The sequence below is a fragment of the Orbicella faveolata genome, unplaced genomic scaffold (genome assembly GCF_042242905.1).
Source record: "Orbicella faveolata isolate gen_17 unplaced genomic scaffold, um_ofav_v1 contig_24, whole genome shotgun sequence".
Taxonomy (NCBI): domain Eukaryota; kingdom Metazoa; phylum Cnidaria; class Anthozoa; order Scleractinia; family Merulinidae; genus Orbicella; species Orbicella faveolata.
In genome coordinates this window covers 19,830,001-19,842,769 of record NW_028301552.1, presented here as the reverse complement: position 1 = coordinate 19,842,769, position 12,769 = coordinate 19,830,001, and the positions used below count along the sequence as shown (strand labels likewise).

At 39.4% G+C, this 12,769-nt stretch overlaps 1 protein-coding gene across 4 annotated transcripts in view; it reads right to left on the bottom strand.

Moving 5' to 3' along the window:
• Positions 1–93: 93 nt before the first annotated feature.
• LOC110063156 (thyroglobulin-like) overlaps positions 94–12,769 on the bottom strand; it is a 31,971-nt gene continuing 19,295 nt past the window's right edge. For 3 of the 4 annotated variants that reach the window (XM_020770110.2, XM_089291142.1, XM_089291144.1), the window contains 17 exons: positions 12,524–12,724; positions 12,193–12,228; positions 11,212–11,370; positions 9,431–9,667; positions 8,753–8,896; positions 7,683–7,841; positions 6,931–7,122; positions 5,571–5,762; positions 4,955–5,149; positions 4,030–4,233; positions 3,554–3,566; positions 3,364–3,435; positions 3,141–3,204; positions 2,660–2,752; positions 2,154–2,366; positions 1,625–1,666; positions 94–507 (listed from right to left, as the gene is read on the bottom strand). In XM_020770110.2, the coding sequence (XP_020625769.2) occupies positions 448–507; positions 1,625–1,666; positions 2,154–2,366; positions 2,660–2,752; positions 3,141–3,204; positions 3,364–3,435; positions 3,554–3,566; positions 4,030–4,233; positions 4,955–5,149; positions 5,571–5,762; positions 6,931–7,122; positions 7,683–7,841; positions 8,753–8,896; positions 9,431–9,667; positions 11,212–11,370; positions 12,193–12,228; positions 12,524–12,724 (2,276 nt within the window). In that variant the 3' untranslated portion in view covers positions 94–447. Of the gene's footprint in view, positions 562–1,624; positions 1,667–2,153; positions 2,367–2,659; positions 2,753–3,140; positions 3,205–3,363; positions 3,436–3,553; positions 3,567–4,029; positions 4,234–4,954; positions 5,150–5,570; positions 5,763–6,930; positions 7,123–7,682; positions 7,842–8,752; positions 8,897–9,430; positions 9,668–11,211; positions 11,371–12,192; positions 12,229–12,523; positions 12,725–12,769 lie in introns of all 4 variants that reach the window. The other variant, XM_089291143.1, reaches the window with a different exon arrangement.

The window sequence follows — 12,769 nt, the reverse complement described above, 5'->3', positions numbered from 1 at the left end:
AGTTGGCTTTGAGTGAAGAAACGATTCCTAACGGGCAGAAAAAGGCAAATAGCGAGATAACAGGATTAAACTAGAGCACCAAACGCAACCCAATAAAAATGTTCGTCATTTATTTCAATTTCTTAAAAAAATATATCTGGTACTTCTTTATAATTATTTCCAACCGTAGAGAATGCAAATGAAAATATTTAATTACAGTTCATGGTTTCTGGTGATTACATCCTATTGGTAAATTCTCCAACACGTGGGAAGGTAAATCACGCAGCCTTGATAGCATTGCTGATCTTTAATGTCACGCAATCACGTTCACAACACTATGTTCATGATCCCAGCGTGACCTAGCTACTCCGTTAGGTTGCTAGCAAACTCCACGGAGAAGGTAGAGTCGTCCATTGTAGAAGAGCAATCAGTAGTTAAGACACATCCGGTTATGAGTTGAGTCCAAATTCAGGCGTCTGAGAGTGTGGTGTTTAACTCTGCGCCTCCTTCAGTGTAAATGATGCTGGCCTAGAGGGAGGGATGAGCGAGCGAGTAAGGAGCACCTCAATTCAAAAGGTACCGCTAGGAAAAGGACGTCGCAAGTTAGTGACACAATACAAAACATTTGCATTTGTATGACGAGTAAATAGTAACTGTTTAGTGCGAAACAGAGTCCCCTCCCCCACCGCACACTTTCCGACATAATTCCCACCCAAGCTGAAGAAATTAGTGTCCAAACTGCAAACAATCACGAGCGGTTTTCTCCGACTATTTATCCTCAAACCAGAACCAAAGTGTAATTGCGTCAAGTTCTAGATGAGCACAACTCGTGCAAATGCCAGAGTGAGCCAAACAGAGCTCGCAGAAAACCACGTCTTGCAACAGGTGAAAAACGCGGGAAAGCGGAGAACCCAATTCATGGTTGGTTTTTGTTTTACCTGATTGGCTGAGAAAACCAGATGTTCGTTCTTATTGGTCAGAATTGATTTGACGAGCCTTTTGAGCCAATAGTGTGGCTCAGTAATTGCAAAAATCAAAACAAAGAGAGATCACTTTGGACAGTCAAGCGAAAACTGCTCTGTAGTTAGTGGAGGCCATCAGTGTCTAGCAAAATACAAGCCATGCAAAGTTAGAATGCAGAAGACATACACAGCATTAACAGCACTTTTCCAACATTAAGTCCTGCAACTAGACCGCATTCAACCGATATCTTACCTAATATATCAATTACACTGGCACTAGAGAACGCACGGATGATGCAAGTTTCCTTTTAGCAAGTATGAAAGAAGCATCGTGACCTTATTATATATGATCCCGCCCAAAAATAACGCAACCAAGAAAGTTTTTAAGCAACCCAAGCATATGCTGGCCCACCATGCAAGCTTTGCTCTCGACCAACAAAGTATGTAAGTAAAAGAACCCCAGCGAAGACTTTTACTAACGTCGCCTCACCCCATCCTCTCACAGTGTGCACCTCGAGATCTGTGTTGGGCGGCAATTTTAAGTAATTTTAATTTTCTGAAAATTCACCTTCCAAACACCTTTCCCCTTACTGCAAAATGTCGCATCAGGACGATTTACAAGCATTTACTGAGTAAAGAGCTTAAGTAACAAGTCCAAGGCAAAAATACTGTGAAAAACGTACCCTCTCCTCAAGACCGGAGTTCTTTCGTTTTTTCTGAATCAACTGCGGAAAAGAGATAAACTTGTACGTGTATTACAAAGTTAGACAACAACTGTTGACAACTGTTGCAGGGAACGAACCATTTCCTTATATTTTATCAGAAAGCTTTTTTAAGGAAAAAATTGACACTCAGTGCACCAGCAAACATTTGCTGTTATCTTCACCAGAAAGAAGCTAACTATGTCGATCCGCAATGAAGACCTCCTGGCACATAAGTCTTGAAAGGAACTCGAAGTTTTTCCTTAGATGTTACTGTTTACTCAATGACTAACTTGGTTTCGTATCAGAAGCCCGTTTCCCGCAGTAATGAATTGTTTTTTTAAAAAAATCTTCGCAGCCTGGAGATATCACCTCCCAAATCGCTTGCTCAACTTCCCTCTCACGCCTATCATCATAAGTATGTTCAAATACGAAACTGTATTTTCAGCCTCCATCTGCTGTTATAACGTGCACAGAAGGTTTGAACACCAAATGAATAAAACAGACTCACCTTAAATGTTACAAGTGCTACAGCAACTACAGCCAAAGTGCAGAAGACAGCAATGAACGCCACACCAATGACGGAAACGCCTTTCCCCGCACTGTCATCTTGTTGTTTAGAGACAGTTTTTTCCTCGACATACATGGGTGAGGCCAACATGACGTTGGGTTCGGCGACCATGGCAATACCGCTGAACTGGATTACCAGGTCGTGTTTGCGAGCCTGGAAAGAAGCAATGGTACAGAGTTGAGAATTAAGAGTTGATAAATTTCTAACACCGAGGCATTTTACCAATTGCTGTGGTAAGTGAGGGCATTCTCCAACTTTACTCCCACTGAATTCTGTTTACCCTTAGGGAAAGTGTTCATTACGATTGGAGTCGGTCACAGATCGTCAAGTCAACCTTTAAAAACTGTTGCTACTTCAGTTTTTCTCAATCGATTACGGAGAATCTATGTCTGATAATGTTATGAAGATGGCAATTTTTTTCTCATCACTCCCCCACATAGCCCAACCTTTTCAGTGATATCATCAGCAAATTCACTCAGATCTCTTCCTCCGCTGTATGGCTCAACGCTGAATCCAACCAAGATGCTGCCCTCCTGCACCTAAGTTAAGACATCAGAAAGAAAAAAAGTTGAAAAAACTTCTCCTGGAACGTCTCATAAAAATAACTCTCTAAAAAATAGCAGTTCGAGAATAAACTAACACTTCTAAATTAATTTGATTTGGAAACAGTGGACGAGGAGCCTCCTCGTGGATGTGCCACTACAAATACATGTAGGCCATTTCAGAGTTGCCTTTTGCCTCCGTGGCAAAACGAGTCTTCGTGCAAAACCATTGATATGAAAATGTGTTTCCCCTACAGGTTCAACTTCATGCAAATCACACTAATTTTCAAATGAAGCGTTTTGCACGGGGACTCGTTTTGAAAAAAAAAAAAAAGACAAGCAGCAGACGTAGCCCTGATCCACCAACAAGTCGAAACGCAGTTACCTCGAGGGCTTGTAGCTGTTCGTTCTTCAGTTTAAACATGTTAATTATCTGTGACTTGAGAGATCTAGAAATGAAACAAAAAGAAAGGTAAGGTGGTTTTTAACCAGCCCTAGAAATGTTGCAAAACAGCAACAGTCAAGTGCTTGCAATACAAGACTGTGCGTACGATTCTTTGTGCGGCTTTTAAGGTTATACACACTTTGCGAGCAGCTGGCACACTCACTCTTTAAATTTGCTCGTAACATTCTTCACTAAACTGAAGCTGTAATTGAATGTGAGCCCAACATGGATACTCCTGCGTGAAGATAAAAAAAAGATGGAGATCAGAGCAGATTCACACCTGTTAATGACATGAAAACACATTGCCTTAAATTACTAACGCTATAAAAGGGAGGTAAAGGAATTGTACTTACAAAAGTTGTGGACCTGGAAAGAAAAGAAAGGAAAGAAGATTGTATCACATTTTTCAAAGTATGACAAATATAACTAAACTTGCCATGGCTCAACAAGGGATATTCCCTGTGAAAGCTGCTCGTCAATCTCGGAGAATTGACTTTGACGACATTAGATGTCATCACACCGTTCCTACCTCTGTGAATATTGTTTTGGGGATGTTGAGTCTTCACAAACCTATGTGAGCATAAACAGGGGATAACATCTGACGACAGTGGAGAGGGAGGGTATATTTATCGCATTTTAGTACAGTGTTGTGAAGCCTGTGTTCACTTCAACCCATTCATTTAGCGTCTGTGGAGTGAAAGGGGTATGTACCAAGGTATTTTCTGCAATGACAGTCATCTTTTAAATTTAGCACTAAAACTGAAATAGAGAAGGTAACAGGGAACTGCCTCGCTTTGCACTGTATTCAACATCCAGCACAACAACAAACCTTGGTTGACATCACAATTGGGTTTTCCTCTTACTCTAGTCCCAGGCCATTCCGTTCCATCCTCTGACACACACCAGCAGTATCCAGTGGAACCCCAGCACTGCACACGCGCATAGCTGCCATCAGCGTTACACTCAGGAATGAAAGCTCCAATACGCTGGGGATGTGTGGCTTGATAGGCTTTCTGTTGACATTCTGTGAGACCTACAGATCAACATACAATGTAAGAAACACAAGTACACCCATAGTCTATGTTTGCCCAACTATAAGAATCGTCAATCTTTGGTTTAGTTCATGCTACGTTAAATTCGTGTCAGTTGTCTACTGAGTAAATTAAGAGAACCTTACACTGTATTTCACGGTTATCAAGCACCCCGGATCGACAGTAAATCCCTCAAAGACCCCAAGCCAACAACACTTTAGTTAGAGGCAGAAGAAAATTGTTTGGCAAAGCTCCCAAAGTAATGGTCTGTAGGCTAACAGATTATGCAGATTTCGATTTAGAAGCATGATATTATTGTTTAAGGTTTTAGTCATTCCCTGTCTACTGTAGACATTCAATTGATAGTTACTCTGTGCTTTAGGCCCGCCTAAACAAGAAGGAATTCACAATACAGAGTTCAGTGTTGTAATAAGTTTTTAATAGTTTTTAATAGATTTAACATGGACTCCCAATAGTTACTATATAGTTAGTAGGCTTTTAATAATTTATTATGTCATTAAGTCCCCCCCAGTTAGTAGCGGGGTATTTCCCCTCGGATAGCTAAGACTGGCACGTTAATAAAGTATTGATTAATTAATTGATTCAAATATGAAACCACCGCACGGAACACTTAGTAAACAAGAGTATAATGAGAACATAACTGTACCAGTGTCTCACAACATTCAACACTTCATTCTCATTTCTGATGCCAACTCAACTTACACTGCACTTCCCTCCCCATGTTGTCATAGAACTTTGGTTTACAGGCATCGGTTCCACATCCTCCCACAGGTGCCACACATTTAGCTTCAGGGTTTTTGGTACAAGACGCTTTCTTACAAGCATCGGTGCATAGTTTCCACGGTGTGCCGTCATCACATGTAGGGCCGATACTAAATGCCATTGCACTCGCCTCGCCTAAAACAAACAACAAATACTAAATAAGCATTATCAAACAGTTGTTTTGTTAATTACATCAAACTACATTTCCTTTTCTTTCTAAGGTCTTCCGTGCGTCTTAGGTATGTTGCAATCAAAATTCAATTTTAAGTCAAATTGATTTGACACAATTTTGATTTGTACTTTCTTTGTCCTAGGGGTAATAAATCTGGGAAAATGGAACTTAAAAAACCTTCTTACACAAACAAACATTTCTTTACTTGTTCTATTTGTGCTATAAAATCTCTCCATTCAATTTATTCAGTTGTACACATGTATTTGGTGGCATTTGTCAATATAAAATGGAAATTAGGAAAGTGATAAAGAACTTTTGACGAAGAAACTTCCTATGAGATTAGACTTTATGAGCTAATGGGTATTTAAAGAAATTAAAACTCACACTTTGGTTGTCCCCTGATTTTGGTGTTAGGGATTTCTTTTCCATCTTTAGTTACACACCAGCAGAAGCCAGTAGAACCATGGCATTGCATGGCGGCATACGAACCATCAGCCCGGCATTTTGGAATGAACCGCCCAACTAGTGCAGAGCCACTCGTTGCCTCTAAATACTCTCTCTGACATTTAGTCACGCCTGTCAGAAAATACAATTTTGTCATAGTTAACTTATGAAGGACAAAGTAGCACGTGTTTGCACTCACAAAAAGAGCAGAGTGATTTTGAAGTAAAATCAAACACGAAAGACTATGTTTTACTACAATTCTGAATACGAAGAAGAAAGTTGACAACATGACTCAGAGAAGAGTAATTTTGACGAACTTCGGCGTTTGGAAATGTGGCGAAACACTGTCCACGTGTATCTTGTCAATTAAAACTAAAAGCAAGGAGAAAACTAAGAAATAAAATCGTAAAATTCATTGCCTATTTAGATCCAATATCCAAACTAAAAAGGATATTAATATTATCATAACAAAACAGAACATGGCATAGAGTTTACATTCTAATTCTCCTCCCAAGCTTCTTGTCCATGTTGTAGTTAAAACTCAATTATAGACGTTCAAAATGACTTCGAAATAGTTTGATTTGTACTTTCTTTGTCTTATAATAATTATTACTAATTACTAATTGTTATTTAATTAATCTAGTCATATGCATAAGCGATAAATGGCCCGCCTAGATTAGCACTTGATATCCGCGGGCCTAATAACATGCAATTTTACAATGAAAGAAAATATGGAAGTAATTATCTAGAAAAATAGAAACTACAAAACCCACTAACACCAACTATCATTTTTAAATTGTTTTACATGTTAAAGATTGAAGTGCAGCCAGGATGAGACATACCTGTAATCAAAATTAAGATAAAAACGTTCGCTGGCCAAAAATATTTCAAAACAGAACATGAGCTTTCGGCTGTCAATCTACAGACTTCGACAGATAAAAATGGATCAGGAAACTCCCTTTAATTTGAGATCACGCTTTACGAGGCAAAGGGTATATAGCCTGTGAACAGACTCCACCTGGAAGGGTCCGACTGTGGCTGGAAGAGCCAAGAAGGAACTGGCTGAGAGTGAAGTGGCCAAGGGGGAGGGGGGGGGGGGGGGGGGGGCGGAAGGGGGAAATGGTGAAATGGTGTGGGTATCCTCTTTTGTCCCGCTTTCTCTTTGCCCCATTCTTGACCACAAAGCCTGTTCACAGGCTAATGGGCATAGTGAGACTTAGTATACGATGTTACAATCAGTTGTTATCACTCTTATCAATTTACATGATAAGTAATCTGATTTAAAGAAATTAAAACTCACACTTTGGTATTCCTCGGATTTTGGTGTTAGGGATTTCTTTTCCATCTTTAGTTACACACCAGCAGAAGCCAGTAGAACCATGGCACTGCATGGAGTCATATGAACCATCAGCGCGACATTTTGGAATGAACCGCCCAACTAGTGCAGGGCTACTGGTTGCCTCTAAATACTCTTTCTGACAGTTGGTTGCACCTGCCACAAAATGTGAAAACGTGTCAAGAACACTTGTTAAGAACACAGGTAGCACACTGTCTCGTGTTTGATATTGTATTTCATAAAACACTAAAATAAACTTAACTAACCACAGAGCTCTAATAGTCTAGATGAAACTGACGCAACAGAAGATTAAGATGTGTAAAAAAGATACGACCTCATTGGCTTATAGTCTAAGCAGTTCGGCTGGAAAAGAAAAGTTTGGCATGAAGTCATCTGGTGTACAAGTGTAGTAAGTTCCCTGCAGAATGACCTAAAGCCAAATATTTTTCTGTCCCCAGGGTGACGCGATTCAGTCAATATCATCTATATTGAGCTTCACTTTGTTGGAATGTTGTGGAAATTTATGCCTTGGTGAAAAGACTGAATTGTACATTCTAAATAAAGACCTGTTGTTTCTGCAGTGTCTGGACCTACACATAGTACATCAGCATACACTATTGTTTTCTACAGGATTGTGCCAGAAGACCTGGACAATGGCAATGATAGTCTCTTTTCTGGCTTGCTTTTTACCATGGCTTAGAAGTGGACATACTTACTCGCTGCACAATCAACTAAGTTGTCATTGTCATCAAAGAACTGAGGTGTGCATTGCCCACAGCTGTTCGCACGGCACTTGGCTTTAGGGTTGGCCGGGCAGCTTGATCCTTCACAGGGATTGGCCAGACACAGCATGAATGGGGCACCACGGGGGCAAGCTAAAGAAGAAATGCACAAGTGGAACATGAACTTCAGAAATAAGAGTACCTATCATTCTTGTGAATTCAGAAGCTGGCAAGTTGGAATATGTGACCAACCATCCCAACTTCTGGCTTGTACAATTATATGTACCCATCAGTACTGTAGAATTCCGAAAGTAACCCCCTCCCCCCGAAAATAACAGCTCCCCGAAAGTAGCGGCCCTTTGAAGAAGTCAGTAAAAGAGAAATTCTCTGTTCTCAATTGCAATGTGGATGGAACACCCTGACTGCAGGACTGAATAACTCTAATAGTTATTTGTGATTTTATTTCGAACTTCGAACTTCTTGAAACTATGATTTATAAGTTGTATTTGTCTAGCAGAAGAGTCAAATGACATACCATAGGGTAATCAGTTGGATTGCGAAGTAATGCGCCCATTATAGTTTCGGCCTACAGTACTAACATTAAGGGCCTTTTTTTGTTTATCAGTCTGCTTTGTTCATGTGGGTTGTGAGAACATACAGAAGCGGAACTTTTAATTTCTTGTGTTACGCCGGTCCGAATTTTTTGAAACAACTGTTACTGCGCAAACGTTTTACAACCATCCGAAAGTAACGGCTACCCGTAAGTAACAGCCCCTTATGCCCGCTAAATCTGAAAGTAACGGGAGCTGCTACTTTCGGAATTCTACGATATTTAGTCATTCACAAGCTCTCCTGAGAATTCCACGATAATTAATGATTAAGAAGCTGAGCTTTGTTTTAGGATAAGCCGCGAGACCAGGGTCTCCCAAGTATGTGTAAGTACAAAGCAGCTGCATAGCTAAATAAGTATAGAATGCCGAAGAAGAAGAAGAAAATACTGCTCATGACGCATCAAGTGCAGTAAAGTAAAAAATAAAAAATAAAAAAATAAGTCCTGTATTCACCTTGTCGCACAGGAGCACTGCAGATACGACCACAGCCGTTACTACAACATTTCGTATTTCCCTGACAGTCACGATCTGAGCTGCATTCACTTGTGCAAATACCAACATGATGGATGTCAACTGCTGGACAGTGACCTGGCTTGGCTGAAGGACAAAACAAAAACCATGAAACCGTTTTCTTGTGAGAAACTATTGATTGGCTATTCTTTGTAAACAGCTTGCAACTTTCAATTAACAAGGATGACATGTGGTGGTCGTTCATGTAAAGTTTATATCCTACATTTTCCTCTCAAATCAATTTAAATTTGTTAGAGCAATTTGCCAGTTTCAGTTTGGATTTTTATAGGATCTTGTTTCCAGTTTTCTTTCATGTTAAATGATATCACCCCAGAGTTCAACGAGGGAGAAAACGAATGCACAACAAACGTGAACTGTTCTCAACAGACTGCTAAACTAAGCCACACATAGTGTGCTTCAAAACTTGGAACTTGGAGAGCAAATCGAGAATTGAGACTTGTAAGTTGCTTCAAACAGGGTTTATAAGCATTAGCCTGTAGTATTTATTTAGCTGCATTCCTGCAGGGTTCAATGAGAGAATAAACAAACTATGACCATCAGCAAGAAGAATGTTAATCGTCTTGATGCATCGCGCAATTCTCAGACCTAACATTAACACACCTTTGTATTCTGGGGCAGTACAGACATGACCGCAGCCATTGGAGCAGCACTTCTGGTTTCCTTCACAATCATCATCATTACCGCATTCTTCTTCACATGTACCAAGTTGATCTGATTCAACAGCTGGGCAGAAGCCAGGTTTGGATGGCGCCTCCTTACACTTGCACATATCACAGCCATCTGGACCCTTAGCCCAACCAAACTCACAGTACATTCTGCACAATACAGGGTCACACACTGAAATGGCAAAAAACAATTTTAACTGCTACCTAACAATCGCATAGTTTTTCAGTCAAAGAATGCTAGCTGCAACTTGAGGAAACTTGAAATTTAATTGTGCAAGACCCCGATCTGCTGAGGTTGTAATACAGTGGTACATGTACCCTAGGGGAAACATCACCTAGCCTTAAATTAAAATAAATGGGGCCTTTAAGGTTTTGTGCCATCTTTGGTGCACTATACACAGCAAGTCTATGTACTGCACAGTAACACTAGTAAACCCTACAGACTTGGTTAGCAAAGTATGCAGGAGTGAGCCAACTTGTTTCCTAGACTGTGAAAATTGTACAGGATGCCTGTCATTTTTAAAGCTGCAGAAATGTTTGGGTCAATGTTTTAAAAAGTATACATTACTTTTTTATATAATAAAATGAAAATGTGTGATTCCAGAAAATATCCATATCCCCACCATGGAGGGAATTGGAAATTCCGGAGAGGAGAGGGGGTCAAAGATTTAGGAAATTCCGAAGGGAAGGGGGGGTTGGACGATCGATTTAGTTTCCAGAGGTTAGTTTCCAGAGGTGTTTGTGGCCTTATGCTCCACTCTCACAAAGGAGCGAAGAGGATGAGTGTGAGTTTCCAGAGGTCATTCCATTCAATACGGATTCAAGTGTGGATCTAGTTGTTCAAAAATCCTTTCTTACCCACTAAGTACATCTTTCACATGAAAAAATGGTGGCTTGAATACTTGTATTTGAATCACATTAGTATAGGTAATCATATGGTTTCAAGTTCAATTTGGAATTACTTTGCATGAGTGAGATTTTCAAAAGCTGAAATTGCACAAGCTGCTTTGGCGAGTGCAATTAAAATTTTCAGCTTTCTGAAAAACTCACAAGTGCAAATTAATTCCAAATTGAACAAGAAAAACCATATGATTACTTATTAATAATATGAAAATGAAAAAAATTGTGTGGAGGAAGTGCCGGAAGACCTTTCTTGAAGCCATTTTTCTCATTCGAGAAAACTTTTTTCAAAGTTTCCACACAAAATTTTCCTCATTTTACGTAATAACATTGGCTTCAAAAATTTCTTATTTTCTTTCAGCCAATCATAATCCAGAATTATGATGTCTATTTTTTCCAGAGGGTATGGGGGTGTACAAAATAGAAGAGGAAATTCTGGAGGGGTGGGGGGTTATTTTAGTGGTCAAAAAATTCCAGGGAGGGGTGGGGGCTTACGTGAAATTACCTCTGTTTTGGGGGTATAGATATTTTCTGGAACTACACAATATAATTTGTGAGGAAAGGCTGAACCAAGATTGAGTGCCCTTAGTTTCTCATGATCTAAAGCTGAAAACTTCTTTACAAAGAAAGCAGTAATATGATTCAACAAGGATGGCTAAGACTGAGGAAGATTAAAATGGATTAGAAACAACAAACTTGAAATAATTGGACAATATTTTCAAGACACACCCTATGTAACTAGTTCCTTTAAAATTCAGTTTATCACATGACTGTACCATTTATCATATGACTGTACCATTTATCACATGACTGTACCTTTAGTGCAGCTTGGTCTTCCCCTGACTTTTGTTCCTTTGATCTCCCAGCCCCGTGTATTAACACACCAACAATAACCAGTGGAATAATGGCACTGAACTTCCTCAAAGCTGCCGTTCTTCTTGCATTGTGGCACATAACGACCAAGCAGTTTCTCACCTTGGTATTGAAAAAGTTCAAGAACCTCAGCATTGGCAGAGTATTATTGTATTTTACAATAACTGCAGCAATTCGCGTACACTCATTGGCTAATTTTCATTGTCAATAAGCGGACAGACACTGACAGACACATGAATTTATAATTTATATGATGCATCAATGAGCGAGAGCAGACAATTTGACAGTTTGTTATTGTAAGATACAAATTGACGTCAGATAATTAATATAATATACTCTATTCTTTATTTTTCATTTTATTTGAATTTATTTGTCATTTTTGCATCTTTTGTTTAATTCTGTGCCGCAAGGATTTCAAATTCTCATGTCCCAAATATGTCATTCTTACTACAGGGAGTGATCTACACATCAAGAACAAATACTGGTCAGTAACAATATGTTCTGCTTGTGTGTGTAAAGTGTTTACAATTATTTATCTATTTATTAAAGTTATTACAAGTTTAACAGCATCAGCTTCCCTATATTAAAATAATAACTGTTACCTGGGGTTTTGAAAAGAAAAAAGAAAAAAAAAACACAACTAGCTGGTGAGAAGTGGTTAAACTCCACAAAAGACTGCAACTGGCAGGACCCAAAATTGATGTTCAAATTAAAACAACTGTCAAGATAACTGCATAACTGCAGTTGAACCCCCCCCCCCCCCCCCCCTGCAATCTCAAACTCTTTAAGGGAAATGAAAAATAGTTCAAGATGTCAGAAGTTCAAGATAGTTGACAGTAAGTGAAAATTTAATTTAACATCCAAGAGAGAATGATTTGAGTTTGAGAGGGCAGTGAGTTCAAGGTAACATTATTTTTAACATACCACTTTGTAGCCTCTGCAACTGACACAATGTGAGATCTACAAAGAAATTCAAACAAAGTTAAGGTCAAGCTCTAATGACTTAAAAATTCCCATGAGGGCACTTGGTATGAGGGCGTTACTGGGAGAACATCAACACTACATGTGTCGTACAAGTATGGATCAATGAACTCCGCAAGGTCTATATAGAAAAGACTACATACTACATGTACTTGATAAAAGAGTCTAGTGTACAAACCGTAAGGTCACTGTACATGTACACTGTACCTCCTTCAAATTGTACTCCACTTGGAACCAAAATGAAATTGTTCAAGAATTAAGGTTTAAAAATTACCGCTCTTCAGTTGTGCTGCACATGTAGGTTTCTGTAAGTGCTTCCTTGTGCCATTCACTTCCTTTCCATCTGTATCAACGCACCAGTAGTAGCCTTCATGGAACTGAACTGGTTCAAAGCTTCCATCGCTTTTGCACTTTGGAACAAACTCACCAAGAAGGCCAGTTGACAGCTTTTGACGTGCTTGACATGGAGTTAGACCTATTGCATAAGGGAAATGGAAGACATTACTAAACAATTCCTTCA